General features: G+C 40.8%; 3 protein-coding genes across 4 annotated transcripts; 2 read left to right on the top strand and 1 right to left on the bottom strand.

Moving 5' to 3' along the window:
- Positions 1-7,844: 7,844 nt before the first annotated feature.
- Positions 7,845-9,530, top strand: LOC130731243 (probable transcription factor At5g28040). Its single transcript, XM_057583470.1, has one exon. It carries the CDS (start codon positions 8,029-8,031, stop codon positions 9,223-9,225), a length of 1,197 nt encoding a protein of 398 aa, XP_057439453.1. The 5' UTR covers positions 7,845-8,028; the 3' UTR covers positions 9,226-9,530.
- A 2,137-nt stretch (positions 9,531-11,667) lies between these two features.
- Positions 11,668-12,485, top strand: LOC130731245 (uncharacterized). The gene has a single exon (XM_057583473.1). The coding sequence runs from the start codon at positions 11,777-11,779 to the stop codon at positions 12,335-12,337; it is 561 nt and encodes a 186-aa protein (XP_057439456.1). The 5' UTR covers positions 11,668-11,776; the 3' UTR covers positions 12,338-12,485.
- Positions 12,486-13,070: 585 nt separating this feature from the next.
- On the bottom strand, positions 13,071-21,031 carry LOC130731242 (5'-3' exoribonuclease 4-like). 2 transcript variants are annotated; one of them, XM_057583468.1, is made up of 22 exons: positions 20,628-21,031; positions 20,301-20,403; positions 19,748-19,824; positions 19,472-19,663; positions 19,170-19,289; positions 19,008-19,070; positions 18,771-18,917; positions 18,516-18,680; positions 18,243-18,320; positions 18,032-18,118; positions 17,101-17,181; positions 16,927-17,022; positions 16,430-16,500; positions 16,203-16,331; positions 16,048-16,124; positions 15,927-15,967; positions 15,735-15,809; positions 15,205-15,356; positions 15,006-15,113; positions 14,853-14,928; positions 14,483-14,565; positions 13,071-14,239 (listed from the first exon to the last, which is right to left on the bottom strand). In XM_057583468.1, exons 1-22 carry the CDS (start codon positions 20,826-20,828, stop codon positions 13,609-13,611), a joined length of 2,853 nt encoding a protein of 950 aa, XP_057439451.1. In that variant the 5' UTR covers positions 20,829-21,031; the 3' UTR covers positions 13,071-13,608. The 2 variants fall into 2 exon arrangements, with proteins under 2 accessions (XP_057439451.1, XP_057439452.1); XM_057583469.1 differs by having other exon boundaries at positions 15,006-15,110; positions 20,628-21,030.
- Between the last annotated feature and the right edge of the window lie 2,292 nt (positions 21,032-23,323).

Below are 23,323 nucleotides of genomic sequence, written 5' to 3'. Positions count from 1 at the left end.
TAAAATTAAAACATATATCAATTGAAAATTATATCTTCTAAAATAATATCAATTAATTAGTTTAGAATACATAAAACCTCGCTCAATTTTAATTTTCTCTTTCTGAAATGAGCGCTGCTAGGGTTTCTTTTTCTGGCGGCGATGACGGCGGAGGAGTTTCCAAAGAGGAGAAGGACCTTCACCGGCGTAGTGTGTATAAGGCAAAGTGCACTGTTGGAAAGGAGCCAGGAGGGATTGGCGGTGCTCCGGCGACAGCGACGGGGCACGCGATGCTAAGGAAACCACTTTCCTATAAGGACATCTGCTCCGGCATCAACGAGGTTGAGCGTTTGGAGGAGGAGGTTTTGGAGGATCGTTTTGGCATGGAATCTGACGAAGAGGGCTTAGAGTCTGAGTCGGAGGATGAGATGCTTCAGGACGACAAGGAAGGAGACCCGCTGTGCCCGGTGATCAAACTGACAAAGAAAGAGTATCGTGACGCCTGCAAACCCTGGAGGAGGTCGATCATTATCAAGCTGGTTGGCAAAAGGCTGAGTCTGAGTTTCATGAAAGCTCGTCTCGCCAAGATGTGGCAACCCTTTGGGGAAATGGAGGTCATTGATCTGGACCAGGATTTCTTCGTTGTCAGATTTGTGAACTTGGAGGACTACATGCACGTGTTTGATGGTGGCCCGTGGTCCATTCTAGGACACTGTCTGGTGATTCAACAATGGAAACCGGGGTTTGTGCCGGCGGCGGGAGTTCTAGGGCGTGCTGCTGTTTGGGTTCGAGTGACAGGGCTGCCAGTTGAGATTTACAAGAAGAACCTGTTGTGGCGTATTGGCTCTCACCTAGGAAGAATGGTGAAGATTGATGAACGTACACTCAGGGAGAGTGAAGGAGGCAGGGCACAGGTTCAGTCCAAAACAGGAATGGAGCGGGGAAAGTTTGCACGCCTATGCATCGAAATTGATCTTCAGAAAACGCTCGTGGCCAAGTTCTCCATGATTGATCTTGACTTCCAGGTTGAGTATGAAGGATTAAACATGATTTGCTTTCATTGCGGTCGTTTTGGCCACAAGATGGAGCAGTGCCCACTACTGGCCCCGACGGCGGTGGAGACAGGAGGCTCCGTCCAAGTGGCCCCGGAAACCCAGCAGCTTGCTGCGAAATCAGAGGCGACGGCGGAACCGTTTGGGGAGTGGATGGTGGTCAAGCGAGATCAGCGGCGTCCGAAACGCAACGGACTTGATGGTGGTGCGACATTACCGGGGGGAGCGAAGAACAAGGCCGCAACAAAATCTGGTTCCCGTTTCAATATCTTGGGGACCAAGGAGACTCGTGAGGGGATTATGGAACAAAATTTTGATGAGATTCGCACCAATAAAAGGAGTGGTGAAATTATGGGAGACAAGCCACTCAATCATGAAATAATTGTGTTGGATGAGGTTATAAATAAGGAAGGAATCAATGTGGTGGGGCCAACCAATGATGAGGTACTTATGGGGAATATTCCTCAGACTAATAATTGTGAATTGGAGGAGAATATTCCCCAGATTTTGTGCTCGCCTATTAAGGACGTGGAGGAAGTTATGGAAAATAATTCTTTACCACAAATCCAAAATGGTGGGCCAGGGCTGAAAGCATTAAGTGTTGATAAGGTAATTATTTCAGAAGCTATTAAAGATGACCTTCAGGGGCAGGTGGGTAATTTCCAGCATGTGTTAATGAATCCACCCACCTTTGGGCATCAACCTTTTAAAATTTTGCCGTTCTCTGCTACTAGTCCAGTGGTGTTAGGGGGTATTCTTGCCAGGAAAGATAAGAAGAGTGACCTCTCTTCTTTTGTGAGACCCCCTGAGTTCCCATTCTCAAAGGAGTCCAACTCAGAAGGGGCAAGCCAGGCCAAGGAGAATGATGCCAGTTTCTGCAGGGAGAGAGAAAAGAGTCTATCCCCAGGCTCCTCTTCTAGACCTCATTAGTATGATCTTTGTCCCCATCTCCCCATTGGTTTCTATGATAGGGTTTGAAGACTTTATTATTATCTTTATGTGGAATGTTAGAGGAGCTATGAATGCAAATGCAAAACTAGCTCTGAAGGAATTTATTCGCGTTAAGAAACCGGACCTTGTCATTTTGGTTGAGACTCATTGTCAATTCCAGAGGACGGAGAGGTTTTGGAAAAGCCAGGGCTACATTCCTGGGTGTATTGTGGAGGCTATTGGCCATAGTGGGGGAATTTGGGTTCTTATTCAGGAGAACTCTAAAGCTAATATTTCTGTCTTTGATGTTTTTGCTCAAGCAATTACTTTTGATATAGCCATTGGGGCTTATGCGTGGACGTGTACTGCGGTCTATGCGAGCCCAGTGGTGGTGCGTCGGGAGGTCCTGTGGAATCATCTCTCACAGCTTCGACCTAGTATTATTAAGCCTTGGCTCGCGGTGGGCGATTTTAATGAGATTCTCTATCCTTCTGAGGTGAGGGGGGGTGCTTTCCTTCCAGGGAGAGCTCTTCGCTTTGCTTCTGTTTTGGAGAACTGTGATATGCTTGACCTTGAGGCTAAAGGAGGTCAGTTTACTTGGCATCGTATGGAGAGAGGAGCCCTTCGGATTTCTAAGAGGCTTGATCGTGCTCTAGCGGACAGTGACTCGAGGCTTGCCTTCCCTGAAGCGTTTGTTGAGGTTCAAACCAGGATGTACTCTGATCATAACCCTATCATTGTTAGGTGTAATGTTCCGAGTGTGATCTCCGGGGAGAGGCCTTTTCGCTTCCTTGCAGCTTGGGTGAATCATGAGGCCTACAGGAGTGTGGTTACGAATGCTTGGAGAGGACCTGGTGGTGACCTTAGGGAAAAGATCTCTAGAGTTCAAGCAGATTCTCTTTCCTTCAACAAGCATACCTTTGGCAATATTTTTCAGAGGAAGAGACATGTTGAGGGGAGGCTTCGGGGAGTTCAACGTGATCTTGATATTAGGGTGACTTCGAGTATGGTCCAACTTGAAACCCAGCTTCAACATGAGTATCGTGATATCCTCCGTAATGAGGAGCTTCTCTGGTTTCAGAAATCCCGTGAGCAATGGGTCCGGTTTGGAGATCGAAATACAGCTTTCTTTCATACGCAGACTGTTGTCCGGAGGAAGAGGAACAAGATCCATAGGCTCCAGCTTAGGGATGGCACTTGGAGTTCCGATGAGGAAGTGCTTAAGTGTGAAGCTGAGGATTTCTTTCAGGACCTGTTTTGTACAGCTATAGCGCCTACTCTTGACCAGTTTCAGGTTAATAATCTTCCCATTATTCCCGAGGATTGTAGACGGGATTTACTAGCTCCTGTGACCAAGATTGAGGTAAAGCGTGCTCTTATGTCTGTGAAATCATTTAAAGCCCCAGGCCCTGATGGCTTTCAGCCAGTTTTCTTCAAACAATATTGGGATATTGTGGGGGAAGATATTTGGAGGGTGGTTAGTGATGCTTTTTCTACTGGTACTATTAACCCCTCCCTTGCAGAGACCCTGATTGTCCTGATTCCAAAGGTTGATGTGCCCACACAGATGAAGGAGTTCCGCCCAATAAGTTTGTGCAATGTGGTTTATAAAATCATCACTAAAGTGGTGGTCTCCCGCATTCGTCCTTACTTGAATCAATTTATTGGGCCCCTTCAATCCAGTTTTGTTCCTGGGAGGGGTACCACTGATAATGCTATTCTGGCTCAGGAGGTGGTTCATTACCTTGATCATTCTTTGGCTCGAAAGGGGTCTATGGCTTTCAAGATTGATTTGGAAAAGGCTTATGATAAGCTCTCTTGGGGTTTCTTGGATGAGACAATAAGAGACTTTGGGTTCCCTGATTCTATATGTCGGCTTATTATGTGTTGTGTTTCTTCTGCTAAACTTGCTCTCCTCTGGAATGGTACGAGGCTTCCTTGGTTTAGTCCCGTTAGAGGTCTCCGACAAGGGGATCCCATGTCACCTTATCTTTTTGTCATGTGTATGGAGAAGCTATCTGTCCGTATTCAAAATGCTGTTGATGCAAGCTTATGGCAACCCATCACATTGTCGAGAGGTGGCCCTCCTCTCTCCCACATTTTCTTTGCAGACGATGTTATGCTCTTTTGCAAGGCAACTACTACCCAAGTGGAGCTTGTTGCTGATATTTTGGACAGTTTTGGTGCAGCCTCTGGTCTTGTTGTGAGTGCTGCCAAGTCTAAAGCCCTTTGTTCAAAAGGAGTTCCAGCTGCGACTCGGAATTCTATTGCTAATGTTTGCCCGATTCGTGTTGTGAGGAATTTGGGGAAGTACTTGGGCTTTCCAATGGCTAGCGGTCGGGTGTCGCATGGCTCCTTCAACTTCATTATTGATCAGATATCTCGTCGCTTGGCTGGTTGGAAGTGCCGCCTTCTAAACACAGCGGGTAGAGTTTGTCTTGCTCGAGCTGTTATAACCGCGATTCCCACTTATTACATGCAGGTTTATGGATGCCTAGGAGGACTATCAACTTGATTGATAAAGCGGCTCGCAACTTCATCTGGTCCAGTTCCTCGTCCACGCCTGGTACTCATAGCTGGCACAGAGTTAAATGGGATGTGGTGACGCAACCTAGGATTGCTGGTGGGCTTGGTGTTCGAGATTCTTCACATGCGAATACATCTCTTCTTGGTAAGTTGGTTTGGTCCTTTCTGCAGGAATCAGATAAGCTTTGGACTCAAGTCCTCGCACACAAATACCTAGGTAGCAAGTCAATTCTTGAAGTTACTGCTGCACCCAACTCTTCTCCTCTTTGGAAAGGTATTTTGAAGGCTAGAGATGTTCTAAGGGATGGGTTTGCATTTAAGCTGGGTAATGGTGCAACATCTATTTGGTACAAGGATTGGAGTGGTTATGGGCCTTTGGCTAATAACATCCCCTACGTCCACATCACAGATACAAACATGGCCCTCCGAGACATCATCATCAATGGTGACTGGAATCCGTCAAGTCTCTACACAATTTTACCTCCCTTGGTACAGCAAAAGATGCTTGCGGTTGCTCCTGTTATTGATATCAGGCTTCATGACCATTGAATTTGGAAATTCGACAGCCAAGGCATTTATTCTGCTGCGGGAGCCTACTCTTGGCTCATTAACGCGAATGCACAGATGTCTCTTACTGGTTTGGATACCTGGCGCTGGATTTGGAAGATTAAGGTTCCGGAGAAAATTCGTGTCTTCATTTGGTTGTGTATGCACGATGCAATTCAGGTTAACAACTTGAGGTTTCGTTGCAAGCTTGCTTCCTCACCCTCGTGCTCGCGGTGTCAACATTCTATGGAGGATATTTTACATTGTTTGCGGGACTGCAGGTTTGCTAGGGAAATTTGGAATAGATTGAATGCTCTCACGTGGCCTCGGTTTCTAGTTGGGAGTGTCCAGGCTTGGATCAAATACCAGGTGTGTGGTCCTCATGGTTCCTTGTTTGCTACAGCTCTTTGGGGAATTTGGCGGTGGCGTAACAATGCAATCTTGGGTGATAAGTCTTGGAACGCTATTAGTACTGTGAATTGGATTTCTACAGAGCATCATGACTATTCCTCCTTTCTTTCTAGTGATCTGTCCATGACATTGGGCATGGGTGGAGGTGCGTTTTGGAGAGCTCCTCCCGCAGGTAAATTCAAGCTCAACACTGATGGTGCCTTTGACTTGACCGGAGCCAGGATGGGTATGGGGGGCTTAGTGAGGGATGGAACCGGTAATTGGGTAACCGGGTTTTATGCTGGCAGCAGTGGGGGGAATCCCATTACAGCGGAGATTGGAGCTCTTAAGCATGGTTTGGTTTTATTATGGAACGCCAACATTCGAAAAGCGATCTGTGAAGTCGATTGTCTTGAGATTGTGAAGGCTTTATCTGAGAATAGGTATCAGTTTCATGAGTTGGCCTCAGAGCTCCTTGATCTTAAACTCTTGTTGGATCGAGATTGGTGCATAGAGCTTACCCATATTTCTAGGGATGCAAATGCAGCAGCGGATTGTCTTGCTGGCATTGGGGGAGGGCTCCAATGTCCTATAGAGTATCTTGAGGCTCCGCCTCAGCAGTTAGCTCCCATCTTGGCTAGGGACTTGTTAGCCTTGTAGTTTTTTTTCTGTTGTCTTTAATTTTCTGATGTACCAAAAAAAAAGAATACATAAAATAAAACATATATCAATTGAAAATTATACCCTCTAACTAATTGACACATGGAATAATTTTTATGAGAATTAATCTGGTGCTGACACGTAAACAAACTAAATCCTAATCAAACCTAAAATTTAAAAAGGTAGTAAATAAAGAGAGATAAAAACTATTAAATCTAGCAAATCACAATAAAAACTCATAAAATCCTGAATTAATTAAAAATCCGAAAATTCAAGAAAAATTAATTAATATACTCTAAAAATAAATCTAAAATAAAATAAAATATTTCCTAGAATTAAAATTAAATAAATAATAAGATAAATTAAGATAAAATTAAGAAATAAACAACCTAAATTTCAATCAAATCTAATATTAAAAAATGTACTAATTAAAGATAGATAAAAACTAACAAAATCTAGCAAATCACAATAAAAACTCATAAAATCCCGAATTAATAAAAATTCGAAAATTCAATAAAAAATAATTAATATATTCTAAAAATACATTTAAAATAAATTAAAAGACCAAATCTTATCTTTTAAAATCTTTTAAAATAATATCAATCAATTATTTTAGAATATATAAAATTAAAACATATATCAATTGAAAATTATATAATATTATACCCTCTAACAAATTGACACGTGGAATAAATTTTATGAGAATTAATCTGGTGCTGACACGTCACTAAGAATTAATCTGGTGCCGACACGTCACTATGGACATTGGGGAGGGGAGAGAGAGAGATAGACCTGTCGGCGACGGTTGCGGTAGACGGAGACGAGACGGCGACGGTGCAAGGAGTGAGCCTCAGAGAGTAGAAGGTTGATGTCGAAGTGAGTCCACCGGCGACCGCAAGGAGGGGCGGCGCTAGGAGAAAGGCAGTGGAACCCTAGCAGACTTTTTACCGAGATGCAATTGAAAAGATACAGTGAGCTGTGCAATTGAAAAAATGTTAAAGGAGAAATAAGGTAAAGAAAAATCATGGCACATGTGGCAAATAGGGCCAAGGTGGAAAAGCTGATGTGTAAATTATTAAATGAGAATTAATAGGTGGAAAAGCTGACGTGTAAATAATTAAGTGAGAATTAATCTCGGAGCGACACGTCACTAACATGGCCTGTGAGAGCGACACGTCATGCTAGAAGTTGTTCTTTTCTAATATATATAGATAGATTATTATTTCAAAAATACTTTATATTTAAATTATTATATAAGTAGATAAATAATTTTTAAATAATAGGAGATGAAAATATTGAATTAGTCTATTATTATTAATAAATCAATATTTGTAAGTGAGTAGTCTATTTTACTATTTATGAATAATAATTTTATTTATTTTTTATTTTAGTTAAATTAATATTTTTATATTTATTAATTAATATTATTATAAATTATAAATTATTAAAATAAATTAATTTGGAGTTAGGATACTGAAAGAAAATATATAACTGGTATCCTATCCTGCTCTATCCTAGCTCCCCCCTCAGGATAACTTTTACACATGATTGACAGGATAGGATAGGAGACAGGATAGTGTTATCATATCCTGCTGGCGCAACAAACAACAGATAACAACAGGATATGATTATTATCCTGTCTTATCTTATCCTGTCCTGGTTACCAAACGGGCCCTTAATATCAAATTCCTCCCTGGTCTTTAGTGAAGAAGAACTAACATCCACTTTTAAAGGAATAAGGTTGGTGTGTCCTCCACTTCCGAATTGGTATTGCCAGCAAGCAAATGTAAGAGAGTGAGTCAGTCCAACACATTAAACCAAAACCCGTGAGCCACGAGGTTGAGTGTATGACTGAGTGAACCCACCCACTCTGAACCTAACCAAACCAAACCCACTTTGGCACTTTCCATTCCAAACACACACACACTCTCTCTCTCCTTCTCTCATGGCGTCTGAGCAACACGACACCGTTTTCCCCCAACAAGACATGGACGACGACGACGAGGATTCTCACGAGGACGAGGAATACGACGACGATGTTCTGCCTGACGACGATGAAAGCGAACCTTCTCCCCCCGCCTCCTCCGCCCTCGCCGTCACCGTCGCCGTCCCCAGCTCCTCCATCTCCAACGGAGCCACCACCACCGTCCCAATTCAATCCTCCGCCGCGACCACAATCGTCACCCCCTACTCCGATCCGAAACGCCACCGCACGGAGCCAATCGAAGAGAAAAAACCCCCTCCTCCTCCGGACGACTCGCGGCGGCTGTTTCAGCGGTTATGGACCGACGAGGACGAGATGGAGCTCCTTCAGGGCTTCCTCGACTACACCACGCAGCGAGGATCCTCTAACCAAACCGACACCGCTCTGTTCTACGATCAAATCAAGTCGAAGCTCCAGCTCGATTTCAACAAGAGCCAGCTCGTCGAGAAGATCCGAAGGTTGAAGAAGAAGTACCGGAACGTTGTCAACAGAATCAGCTCCGGCAAGGATTTTTCCTTCAAGACCGCTCACGATCAAGCCACCTTCGAAGTCTCACGCAAGATCTGGGGCAACGTAACCCCAATCGCCGCCACCGATGACATGATCGCCGTTGACGATGACGAAATCAACCTCAACCCAGCCCCTAACCCTAATCCTAATCACAATTTCAGCTCCCCGGTGCTCAAGTACGAGGTGATTTTCGGGAATTCGACGGAGAAGAAGACGCGGAAGCGGTCACGGCCTTCACCGGCGATCAAGAGCGTTGAGAAGCGTGAATTGAACTTGAACGATGGAGCAGCGTGTAGCAAGGACCGTAACGTTACCACTGCAGCTACCACTAACGCTGCTAGTGATAATTGTGACAGTGGGAATGGGAACGTAGCGGGTTTGATTGAAGAGACGGTGAAGAGTTGTTTGTCGCCGTTGTTGAAGGAGCTGGTGGCCGGAGCAATGAGGGGGCCGTTTGGGGCGAGAGGGTTGAGTCCGGTGGGGTTGATGAATTTGGGGTTTGGGGAATTGGTGGATGAGAAATGGAGGAAGCAACAGATATTGGAATTGGAAGTGTACTCAAAGAGGTTGGAGCTGGTTCAGGATCAGGTCAAGGCTACTATGGAGGAGCTGCGGTCAAGTGGTGGTGGTGGTGGAGGAGGGGTATGACCCAACTCCTATACCTTTACTCTGTTCTTGTTTATTTTTCAGTGGTTCATACATGATGATACTGATAGTGATAGTGTAGCAGATAGCTAGTAACTAGTACTAGTTTTCTTTTTGAATTTTAGTTTTTGCTGAGTTTTAATAAAATGTGTTATGTTACATTTTAGCCATGTTCTTGTTCCTTTGAATTTTAATGGTCTCTTACATGTACAGAATCTGCAGACATCTTGAAATGAACTGGCTCAACATGACAGCTTTGTACCATAAATCGATTATATGTTATAAAATATGCATAAATTGGTTCTTAATCATGAAGCTCTTTTGGCAATTTGGATAATTGACATGTTTCTGTTAGTGTCTCTGGTTACTGCTCAATAGTTGGTTTTGGTTTTGATGTTGGAAATTGGAACTATAGTATACTCATTGAAAATTCAGGATTCTTTTATTTGGATTCTTTTATTTGGAGGTCGCTTATTTGGAACTATAGTATGCTCATTCATTGACACTGTATTTCCAGAGTGATTTTTCCACTGCAAAAGAAGTGAAAATATAAAAGGAGTGTTGAGAGCAGGGATGGGTAGGGGATGACAATTTTGTCCAAACCCATGGGTACCCGCCCGAACCCGATCCGATTTGACGGACAAAAATCGAGTTGACTGGATTTGGGTTTGGGTTTGGATTTTGCCCGTTACTGTAGCAGTTTATGGGTTTGGGTTTGGTATTAGTTAAATCCGTGTCCATACCCGCCCAAACCCGAACCCAAAGATACCCAAAACATAAAATTACAAAAATATTCTCATACATGTATATATTTATAAACTTTGTTCTTAGTGTTTGATGATTAATTGTACTTTTGTATGTTTGAGAAAGTAAACTCTAAATTATTGTTGTCTCACATTGGTGATGGATGAGGATGAAAGTAGGTTCTGGATCTAGTTGCTATTTCACGTAAGGAATGAGTTTGGGTTTCGGATTTTACCCGAAACCCAATGGGTTTGGACATGGATTTTATTTTATCGCCCATAAGAGCTTGTGTTTGGGTTTGGGTTCTAAGATTTGGGTTTGGGTTTAGTAATTGTAAAACCCGTGTCCGATCCTACCCATTGTCATCCTCCATGGGAAAGGGTTAGAAGACAAGGATTATCTGTTCAGATTTGTTGGTGCAATGATTAGTTTATCCACTGTTGCATTTCTGTATCAGTTGAGTCCAGAGTTTCACTTCTCCATGTACATTAAAGCTAGTGCCAATCATGTGGGGAAAAGGAAAATACTAAAATAAATGACAGTTATTAAATTAGTCAGTTGAATTGCACGTGAAGAATAATTGTCCTGGCAAACCTCATATTGAATGTATACCCCACAAAAAGAAAAAAAAATGAAAAACTTTACTATATAACGTTCGGTTTACCTGATATGAACTCCTAAAAAGTTATCAAAATTTAAACTCTCATTCATGATCGACTAAAAAGACCTCCTCCTTTGTCATCGACACCAACGTATTCACCATCTCCTTCGATCTTAATGTCTTGTTCCCAACCTTGCTTCCCACTTCAGTGTCGGTAGCCGATGCTGGCGGCCTCTTCCTCACGCTCCACCACGCCTCACCAACCGGTAATCCCATATACTCTGCCACTTCAAATAGGGTGGTAGGCATTGGTGGTGTCGTGTTCAATAATGCATGGTTTACTCTGTATAGCTTTGTTGTTAACTTTTAGTTGATTGTGGAATGTATTTTCTAGTGAGGGTAAGAGATCCGGAGTTTGAGAGATTAAGGTAATCAAAATGAACTCGGTGGTGACGACTTCCTCCGTGGAATGTGGTTTATCCGTGAGAGGGAGGAAATTGGCGGTGAGAGCAACTTCTAATTTGAAAGAAATGGGTGCATGTGACAATAGTTGTTGGATATGGCCTGGTATAACTCAAAGAGCATGAGGAAATGGCCGTTGACATCTAAAAGATAGGCTTGAGGACGTAACTGGAGAAGAGAAACCTAGTATAGCACGTCAAAGTAGAAGTCCAAAGTTGATCCTTTTTTATTGAGGTCACATTAGCGGACCATGTAATGTTAGTGCGTGAACACTTTATAAAACAGTTTTTTTGTTTTGGGGTCAATGTTAGCATCTAAGCTATTTGTTCAAAAAAAAAATATTTAAGTTTAAAATCGATCTGAACAGAATTTATAATCATCATGCACTAAAAATGTATTACTTTGTCATTTCACTTCACCACCTTAGATATAAATTCAGGCATGACACTCATATTTTTGGTCCAAAAAGAGGTGCCTCATGGGCTAGGTCATGACCAAAAACAAAATCCAAAAGAAGAAGCCTAGTTGGAGCAATAATTTTCATGATTATTATTGATGAATTATTATTGACAAAAAAATGACTCAAAATAAAAAAGGGAAAATAAACACAAAATAGCTTACCTTATCCAACCAAATGTGTTCCATCCATGTCCACCCCAATGGCATATACCATGGTTTTTCCATGGTTCTCCTCACATCAACCCACCGTCACCGTTGGCCATTCCATCACTTAAACCAGCACCAACAATGGCTTGCTCCACCACCACAACGCCACCGTTATCCTTCCACCTCCGAACCCCTCTCAAACCCACCACCACCAACAACCTCCATTTCCCCAAAACCCTGTTCTCTTCCACCAAACTCAAACGCTCAAAGCTCACCATAAACTCCATCGACATCTCAAACGAAGACACGCCAGCACCCATCAGTTCAGAACAGCCCGATTCAGAGTCTCTAGATCAGAACCTGGACAAGCGTCGATTGGAAGAGAAGTTTGCGGTGCTCAACACCGGAATCTACGAGTGCCGTTCGTGCGGGTACAAGTACGATGAGTCTGTCGGTGACCCTTCGTATCCCATTCCACCTGGTTTCCCGTTCGAGAAGCTTCCAGATGATTGGCGCTGCCCCACTTGCGGCGCGGCGCTGAGCTTCTTCGAGAGCAAGAGTGTTGAGATTGCTGGGTTTGCAGAGAATCAGCAATATGGGCTTGGTGGAAACTCACTCACTTCTGGTCAGAAGACTTTGCTTATATATGGAACTCTCTTGGCTTTCTTTGCGCTTTTTCTCAGTGGCTACTTCCTACAATAGTTGTTCATTATCTTCATCTTATTCTTGATGATTACTATTTAAGTGTGGAGATTAGAGGGCTTAACTTAAGCTTATGTTGGATTATATATTTGTATCTGAAAGTTGTGTTTTATATTTGAAACGGCAATACAAGTCAGTGATTGATTCATGCTCCTCTTCATCTTTCATTGTTTCATGTTCTAACACTAGAAACATGAAATCTCTGATCTTGAGGGAAACTAGGCTTGACAAGTATTTCCACTCTTGTTCAAGTGTGCAAATAAAGGAAACTTTGCATCATGTGTGTGTTTGGATAGCTGGATTTGGCACCCCAACCCTTAGATTTTACACCCCCAAATTTTGGATTTTTGGGTTCCGAATTATTTCGGAATCTTATATTCCGAAATTAATTCATGATTTGTAGTGCAAAATACATGTAACATCCCACTTTTGAGTGAAAAAATACTTCGGAAACCTTATTTCCGAAATATTTCGGAAACTAAGTTTCCGAAAATGGGGTGACATTTCTAATGAGTGGGGTGCCAAATCTAGCAGACGTGTGTTTGCCATATTTGATTTGGCTTAAAATCTGCACAATATCTCAGCTAAATATTTGTTGTGAATCAGGGGACTGGAATGTTTCCTTTTATGGTTCAAATTGAGTCAACATGGAGACTTAATAGGAGAATGAAGTGGGATTATAAAATCTCACATAACTCTGAAAGCAAGGAAAAATGTTAAGGAATACATAATACGGAAAATGGATTTTACCGTATTCAAACGATTCAAATGAAGTAATATTATTTATTTCACTTACTTGATTTCAGATTTCATTTCTTTTCCACGAACCAAACAACATTCAGGGTTTAAATTGGACACAATAGTAAAAACCAAAAAGAGTGCCTTTTACAACAAGGTACATTGCATGCCATGAATAGCCAAATCAGCACTTATTCTACAATACACAAGTTAATGTCCTCCATCGATCTTGATCAGCAGCTTGAGTGATTTACTAAGAGCTTGTAAAGCAAGAAAGTTGTGAAACATCTCATGGCCCTCCCCACCTTCCAACCGGTATTATGGCCTGGACAACCATCAAGGTAGTGCTGCGAATGAAAGCAGATCATATCAGCACCATCACTGCAGTTAAGCGCGATCGACGATAACCTTGATAAGCATTCATCTGCTCCCTCAAACTCTATTGTTGAACTTGGATGAGCTCCAACCTGAGGAACGGGCTGAGAGAAGCAAGAGCTCTTTGGTCACAAGGCAAATATAATCCACAACAATCACTACCGATTCCCATACTCTGGCATGTCTTGGGGTTGGCGGGTTTTAACTTGGTACACCTTCGCGTGCTTATCATAAGCTGCCCCCAATGCAGCTTCTTGATACGTAGGGTATATTCCATTCGTATCCGGGGCTCTAGTGATCCAATTTGGAGGTGGTATCGGAGGACCCGTGTTCTGCACAAATTGTTGTTGTGCTGTGTGCCCTGAATTTGGCACCCTCGATAGTATCATTGGAGGTCCCCTTGGTGAAGGCACTGCAGATGACCTAGGTCTCACTCCTTCATTCATAGTCAAAGCAGAAAACCCAGTTTTCATGTTGTGGAACTGTTCATGATACTGTGACCTTTCTTGTATCCTAAAATTCTGTCTGTCATTTTGCCCACCATTATATCTCGGCCTAGTTATCATGCCTTGTTGATTGTAATACTGGTGTCCATAATAACCACCACCTGTATCGTCGCCGTAATATTTTCCGGATCCAGACGCTCCAGCTGGTCTGAGCCGGTTCATTGGATTAGGCTCCACCATTCCATAGGCTGTGTTATTTAATTTCACATTCAGGGAGTTTTTGACAAGACGATGTGCTGCTTCTCCCAGTTGAGGGCCAGCTATTGCTCCAGGTACTTCTTGTCTGTCAGAAGCATCACACATTAATATGTCTTACTCACATAATAAATTAAAGACCAAACTTCATATATTAAAAAAATCATGTGCTTAATTTGAAAAGCATTGAAAATTAATCTAGATTTTCCACAATGAAAATTAAATTTAATCAGTAGTTCCGGGAAGGTTGTAATATTGAATCTCAGACAGCAAGAGTATGAAAATTATGCGACACCAATATAACAACCTACTCAGCAATAGATTCTCTCACCTTTCTCTCCCTTGCTGTCGTCGACCACCAAATTCTTCATGCCATAGAGCAGGTGAAGGTTTAATATCAAAGGCTTTTACTATCTGCAAACAAAACCAATATCAACGTATATGTGAACTGTACCATAAAAGGAGATAGCAGAGAATAATTTTTTTAAAACAGAAAAATACTCGATAATAAAACGAATCTACATATTGCAACTATCTGAAAGATGACAATTGATTAAACAAAATTGACACGTGGCACATATCTGAGGCATGTTATTTGTTCAAAAATTGGGTTCTAACTTCTAATATAAATTAGTCATGAAGCTCCTTCCACAGGATGAATCCATTAACATTTTATGTCCTTCTAAGATAAGTATGCTAACCTTTTTGGGCATTACTACACCATGCGGAGGTTTTGGGATGTGGCTATGTTTAAGAGGATTAAGATAAGTAATATTTCTGCAATTAAAAAACATTCAACATGAGTTCAACCCAACATTTAAAAATATTAGGCAGGTGTGAAGGACAAAACATACAAAACTTGATTGCGCTCAACATCTTGCAATCCCTTGATGGGAGAAGACACAACGGTTCTGAGCACATTTCTTTCATACAACCAAAGATATCCATTCATACCACCGCTGCTAATAATGGAAAACATAACACGTACATGAGCCTCTTAAAAAGGTAATCATAATTTATTACTAATGACTGTTGCCATACATATTCACTAACCTAGCATTTGAGTCAATTGGCAGAGCAGGTCTTTGATGCAGAGGCAAATGACTATAATGTTGGTAATACCATAAGATATATGGGGCAAGATAATGAGCACCACTAACATAAAGAAAATCAAGCATCACACTATTCCGAAGCTGTTCCTCCTCCTGCACATAACAAACCTGAATGAAATTGAGTTTATCTGTTGGAAACCTCTATACAACTGAAAAAAACTAAAGTAAAAAGTATTCCAGCTCGAACAGAAAAAACAGAATAGATAAGAAATGAGATGAAAAAGTTCCAGCAAATAAGTACCAAGTGGAGATGATTTTGTAAAAAAAAAAAAAACAACAATAACACAGATCTATTTAAATGGTGTCATAGCCAATCAACAATTCGTAATTCTTATTATGATAAACCATAACCGTTTCTTCGATGTAATTCAAAGGCCAACAATTTTATTTAGTTAGTCATAAATGTAGTGAACTAAGTATCAACAACCAACCCCCTCCCAGAAAAGGTAAAAGTAAGAGACTTTTCCAGACCGTTAATGTGCCTTCGAGCTTCCTTGTGGCAGCAAGCAATTTCTTCTCATTAATGAACGGCAGCTTGGCAACACCCTGAAAAATACTCCAACAATGGCCTTAACTCCCACTTTATTCTAAAGCATTCATAAAACGTTATTTATAAAAGAAAAACCAAGCAAGCCTACACTTAACAGAACAAAACAATATTACCTGCCATGCAAATCGTTTGCCATTCATATCAATCTCAAAATCTGTAAAAAATCAATCCAAGTAATATTAGTAACTTTATCAGATATAGCAGAACACATCAATAACAGGTAAATTATCTCACCAGAAGGATAGAATTGTAAAATAGGCGATGAAGGATCAATCATCAAATCCCTATACTTTTCAGGCAGTGCACTTGAACTGCAACAATAAATTATAGCAAGCATCAGCACAGGAAGCATGATACAATAGATCTGAAGACAGGAGGGGTGAAGAAACCTTGAAGCCGGTAGGGTCCCCATGAGCTGATCAAATGGTTTAAATGGTTCTCCCAAGAAAAACGTTATTTCTAGATCTGCTAGATCTTTAAGATCAGAAGCAAAAGGGGCATAATGATATGGGTAGTACCTAAAGAAACAATAAAGTGAAATAATTGAATAAAATGTCTCTAAGGGGTCTTATAAATAGGAATGGAGAGAGTATTAACTAATAAAAGTGAGACTAACCATTGCCATGAACATACACCCTGGTAGTAATACCGGCAAACCCAACAAAGGCCTTCCACATAATTCAAGACCTACAAGGAAAACTAAGACAATAAGCTATCTTCTAAATATATTAAAACCATAAATTAATGGAGTTGAGTAAAATAGTCATCAGCAAGAAAGTAAAAATGTAGAATCCAACAAACTATCTATGCATCAGGAAAGCATAAAATAAATTTTCAACCAGTGCTCAGCCCTTATTTCTCATGAGCATAACATACAAGGCACTGTGAAACACGGGCAGATAGCAAGATTAAGAATTTAAGACACACTGACAGCATGTGTCTAAAATATCGGTTAAAAAGAAAACGGAGAATTTCAGATAGCAGTGTTGACAAACATAAGCAATGAATTTGTACTTTTTGAAATTATTTCCATTTTAAGCCATGAATGTGTTTCAGATGAAAAGGGACAGCACTTGCACACACACACAAGCCCAAAATACTGACAGAACTTACTGTATCTTTCTTAATTTTGTCAATCTCTCCCAGTTCCAATGCACCAAATTTTTCAACGTAATACCTTTCCTTGTATCCAGGCTGGTCTAACTTAACCTGAGAAAATAACAACTCAGTAGATATAAAAAATTCTCAAAATTTCTAGATTGCTTAACCATTTTATTATTACTGAACCTTATCCAAAACTGAGGCTCGTGGTCCTTCAGGCATTTCTCCTCTTTCCCTGGCTCTCCTCTCTTCATTATTTTCTGTAGCCTGAAGTACAAACAAATCATAAGTATTACACTTTATGCAGTAAGCTTAGAACCCTATTAAAGAAATGAATAGCTCATGCATATTAGTTCGTGAAATTAATTAGATTGCCTCGGGAAGGCAAAGTGTAACCTTTGAATGACATCCGTCAAACATAAAGCCTAACATTATGGTATTTCCTATCCCCCCTCCAGAATTCCTGTTGGAACAATACATATAGATAAAAGGCGAAATTTTCAACAAATAAGATGGGCAAAAATACACTGATAGGACCCTAAGATGACTAGAGTACATGTAAGGAGGAAGAGGGGTTGAAATTTGCAATGTAAGGGATTGTGAGCAAAATAGAGAATGTCAAGCTAGCCCTATATAACCAACTTCTGATATGGCCATGGAGAGGGTAGTGAAGGAGTTATTCTGTTGTAAGGGACATAAGACTTAAGGTGTGAGATGTGTAGGAGGTAGGGCTAGGCTTGTCTAGGACTTTAGGGAGAGACAGGGCACTCTCTAACTGCCTGGGTTGTCTTTCCTTCTTGCTGCACTTCATTTTCCAAATCCACACGAATTTGTATTAATACAGTAGATTTCATTCTTATTTTCTTGCTATTTTTCTGATACCCAACATTCACAGAATGCAAAATGGAAAGGAATGAATTGAAGATTTTTCCATATCAATATTGATGGAAGAAGCATCAAACATGCTATTTCATCTCTACATACAGAGCCGTGATAATAAGCAGAACTCTGAAAGCTATATATGATCAGCGCAAAACTTCATAGAGTTCAGAAGTTGAAGAGTTCATAATAATCAACCCTTCCAAAGAGGGATAGTTAAAACCTAGAAATCACAAACCTGCTGAATCCGAACTCGTTTCTGAAATATTTGATCTTCATGAATAGCAACGGCTTGAATGAAATGTTCCACTCTCTCTAGGGAAACCTGTGAGGTTTGGTTATATTTACATTGCAATGCTCATTAAAAAAAGGAAGAAGAAGAAGACGCTCTAGATGGATGACAAACACAAGCAAAAGGAATAACACAATTTCAAAGAAGAGAAATTTACCTCACCCGCATCAGTGAGGTAACCACCCATGGAAGTGAATTCTTTTCTATAAATATGCATCAATAGATTAACAGCCCCCTGAAACAGTAAAAAGTTTATCAAAGAGAACAACATCAACAACTAGGTAGAAAGGATATGCGGGTAAAAGGGCGTAACTTAGACATGTTAAGACCCTACATAAAAAATTTAAAAACTGAGTAACAAGATGGCAGTTGCATACTTTCTGTTTCAAGCTACAGCTCAATATAACATGGTGCCTCCCATTATGCTTACCTCTCTTATCTCTAATGTTGGCATATGTGGAAGAAAGTCATTGCCAACAAAGAAGCACATAAATACAAAATCATCTATTATGCGCTCAAAGTCAATCTCAAAAGGAGGATTGGGAATTTCCAATTCATATTGCAGATATTCACGCAGCACCCAGATGTTGAGAAACTGTGAATGAAAAGAATTAGATTGAAATGAAAATTTAACAGAAAAGAAAATTAAAGATTCAGCTCGACATGCCAGATTCCAATCCCGAACCTGGTATTTCTTCTTGTGAATTGGGGTATCATCAACGGGATTCCAGTCCTCAGCTTTTTCACCTGGTTTACCACGACACTCAGCTGCAAGATGGCCAGCTTGGCCACATTGAAAACACTTCTCTTGTTGTCCAGGTAAAGTAATTACCTGTTCATTCAGGTAATTAATGACCAAGGCAATCTATTGGGATCAATGAGCTAAAAATCAGCAATGACAATTCATATATTGGAAACTAACCTCCCTCAATATTGAGAAATGAACCTCGTGTGTAGCTAAGGATAACATAATCAAATCAGCATCCTGTTTTACAAATCACATCATACAATTTACAAATCAACAAAAGGATAAATAAACCAACACCATATAAGGTGATATTTCAAAAATTGGACAAAAACTCACCAATCCATACAAACAGTGTCGAGTATTTGGATTGAAACCCGGAAGGTTACGTTGTAATCGAATATATTCCATTATTTTATGTTCTCCCTCACCAGGAACATTTGAATCAGAAAGTATAACCTTCAAATAATCACCCAATGAGCCCCATAAATAAATACAAGACAAACTATCACGAAAACCAGATGCATATGCAATATTGCCATTGGAAAAAAATAAAAGCAGGATGACTCCACAAAGGAAGGAATATCCAGTCTTTTAAGTGATCAAAGGGGTCAGAATAAATAGGATAAGGCCAAGAATACCTTTGTATGCCGCCAGCCAGGGTTGTTGTTCAATCTAGTTTGTATGTAATACTGAAGAGCCACTGACAGCACTGCCATAAATGGAGTGCCAGGGGTAATGACATTTGAGTCATAAGTCTCAGGCTTGTCTAGGGAAGGCAAAAGTTCCATCTCACCCTCAAATTCTTGCCTAAGCCTTTCCTTTTCAGCTTCCTACAACACCACATCATAACTCAAAAACTACATCACAGAAATAGTAGGAGAAAATTGTAAACAGGAGCATATTCACATTCTTACAGCCTCAGCAGCATCTTTTGCAGCTCGAAAACGCCTAGAACGTTGCTGATTCATTTTAGCTCGTGGTGCAACACCATCTGAGAGGGTAAGAAAAATGAAAAAAAAAAGGTTGGAATGAGAATGCAGTTTAGAGTTGAACCAAACATACGATCCTTAACATTACAGACAGAAATATTGCAGCCTTCCAAAAATTGGATTCATACAGATACAAGTTCTACTTTCCATCTAGGCTTATCTGTTTTACAAACACTTTAACTGCGTTTTTTACTCGAAAAGATTTGCACTCAGTAATGTGCCCGGTTACTAATCAACGAAAAGGAAATAGCAGGCTTAACTGAAATGAAGTTGTTTGAAGTTTATAAACTGCTTCATTGAACTTTCGAGTGTGATTTCTAGGGTTTCGACATAAAGCCATCAAATTTCTTGAACTTAAAACTTAAAGAAGCTGACCTAGCAGATCTGGTAGCAAAAATCTGACACCTTGATAGTTCATAATGAGCAAGCAATGCTAGTTCATTACAGAAATACAAAATCATAAGAAAATGAAACATACCAATTGCAAGATAAAGAAGCTTCCTAGGGCGAACCAATGCGAAGAGATGGTCAATGTAGTCAAACATTGATCTGAAAACATCATCATAGGTAGCAGGTGCTTGCTGCATTCACATGATTAATCAAAATGTAAGTTCACAACGATTCAGAGTTCAGACACAAAATCAAGTAATCTCATATCGCAATTCCCACAGTGTAGTCTACTTTACAGTTTACACAGTATTCGAAGTCCCTTCCTATGAATTGCATACACGATTGATTCAGAGCACAATGAAGATGGAATTGGATTGAATGAGAGTGAGTGAGGTGAAGATGAAGATGAAGGTACCTTGCCATCAGGGTGAAAACAAGGGTGGATGATGCCGTTCATGTCCAAGTACAAGTTGTCGAACTCCATGCCGTTGGGATTAGGTTTCGACACGTCAACGGGGAACGGAACACCGGCGGCGGAGGGTTCTTCCTCCACGACGTCGGCGATCGAGAGAGGGTACCGGTCCGCGAGCCACCGGTAAAACGCTGGCACTCCCATGGTTCCGGTTCGGTTGGACCCGGTTCAGAGAGAGAGAGAGAGAGAGAGGAAAGAGATGAAGGAAGATCTGCTTGCGTTGCCGTTCAGAAAGTACAGGGTGGGTAGCTGCGGTGGCCGACTAGTTATTTGATGAGACGAAATTGCCCTTTTTTTAAGCGCCCTTACCAAACTTCGTCTCTTTCACGTAATTAATGGAATGCTAATAAACGATAACAAGAATGATAATATCCTTTGTTATCCAAGATATAAAGTAAACCAAATTTTAACATCAAATATCTATTTCAAACAGAATTTAATTACTATGCAGTGCACTCTTTTTTTTTTTTTATGCAACACAACAAAGAGAACCAAAAGAAAAAACAAGAACAAAACAAAACAAAGAAACACCCCTACTGTCTAACAGTCATAACTCCTAAACTCCTAGAGAGTCTGCCAACAACAATTGCTTCATATCAAGAAGGGGGTCCTGGACTAGGAGGAAGTCAGAGTCTTGTTTAGCTCCCGCTTGGGCTAAGAAATCCGCGCAAGCATTCCCCTCACAAAAATATATGTTCTACCTGAACCGTCCAATCACGCCTCAGTGCACTCTCTGCATGTGTAAAAGAAATTTACAAAGTTATTTAATAATATATCATCAATTTAGCACGTTATAATTAAATTTGAATTTAAAATATTTGCATTTAAAAATAGAGTGTGTGATTGAATGCATGTGTAAAACCTTCTGGAACATGTTCATTGAGTCGGATTCTGCCTGTTGCGTCCAGTTTGTGACTCAAATGTGTGAGGCTACACATTCTTGTGCTCCCCTTGTCAATCAGATTCACTTGCGGGATTTTACTCATGTAGGTTAGGGTTATGTTTTTCATGAGGCCAATGCAGTTGCAAATATGCTGAGAAAGCATGGGTTGAGGGGGCGCTTAGATTTGTCAGTTTTTGAGATCTTTTCTATTTTCTATTATGTTGCTTTTGCTTCAGATGCTGCCTCAACTGTGTTTTCTATAGGTTTGTAGTTGTTTTTTCTTGGTTGTTGGGTTGTGAAGCCAACGACCCTCATAAAAAAAATTAAACCTTTTAAATGCATGCTAATCATTGATTTGAAAAAAAATGAGTTGACGATCAATAATTCACATGCTTTTCATTACCTTAGGGCTCGTTTGGTATGCCGTATTAGGCATGATTGTATAAGCTTATACAATACATTATGAGTTTATCCATTGTTTGATGCTAACATTGTATTGTATAAGCTTATCCATCAACTCGCCCTTATACATTAAAATGATGTATTATTTAATCCATCATGTAGGTGATGGATAAAGCCTGATAATATTTGACGTATAAGCCACTATCACCACCACCCTCCACTACTTCCACCATTCACCCTCCACCACCACTACCACGACCACCACCATCTCCATTGTTGCCGCCACCACCCTACGACCACCACAACCACCTCTCTCCACCACCACCACCACCACTACCATCGTCAGCGCCACCACCGACACTAGCGCCACCACCAACATCGTCGCCACCACCCAACCGCCACTGCAACCACTGTCCTCCCCCACCACCGACACCACCACCGCCATTGCCGCCGATACCACCACTATCCATCCTCTACCACCATCGCCATCATCACCACCACCTTCTACCTCCGCCACCACCACCCTACCGCCGCTACAACCACCATTTTCCTCCACCACCACCACCCTACCGCCACCAACACCCTACTGCCACCACAACCACCCTACCGCCGCCACCACCACCACCCTACAACCATCACAACCACCGTTCTCCTCCATCACCACCACTCTACCGACACTGACACCCTACTGCCACAACCACCGTCCTCTTCCACTACCATCACCACCGCTACCCTACCGCTGCCGCCACCACCATGCCGTCGAAACCACCACCACTACCCCCACATTCAGTACTATCACTGCCACCACCGTATAACCACATTTATTATCTATCATTATTGGATACTTCACCAAATATAAGATTGTATGAATTTAAATGATATGGTATACAGTGTATGGCCAAACGTTGTATAATATAAGAAACTTATCAAGGCTTATACTATCAGGTCTTATACTATCAGGCCTTATACTATACGTCGCACCAAACATACCCTTTTAAGTTGGACAAATCAAGTTAAAAGTGCAATTTACTCAATATGTACAAATGTTCTTTTCCATGTATATCAAATATGACTTTTTTAGTAAAGGTATATCAAATATGATTTTTGTTTGGTAGACGGTATATCAAGGGTAGGGATAAAAATGAAAAGGGAAAAAATAAAAGGAAAAAGAGAGGGATATTTATGCATAATCATAAAGATAAAAAAATATGAAAACTAAAAAAGTGAAAAAATAAACTATAAAAAGAAATCTAAAAAAAATTGCTGTATAATAAAAATTGCTGTACATACATTTAATTTACCAAGTCCAAAATTATCTTTGTATTGAAGAAACATATGAATGATGTAACCAAAA

The sequence above is a fragment of the Lotus japonicus genome, chromosome 1 (assembly GCF_012489685.1).
Source record: "Lotus japonicus ecotype B-129 chromosome 1, LjGifu_v1.2".
Taxonomy (NCBI): domain Eukaryota; kingdom Viridiplantae; phylum Streptophyta; class Magnoliopsida; order Fabales; family Fabaceae; genus Lotus; species Lotus japonicus.
Note: the sequence above shows the minus strand (reverse complement) of the source record. Positions and strands in the feature narration are given on the sequence as shown.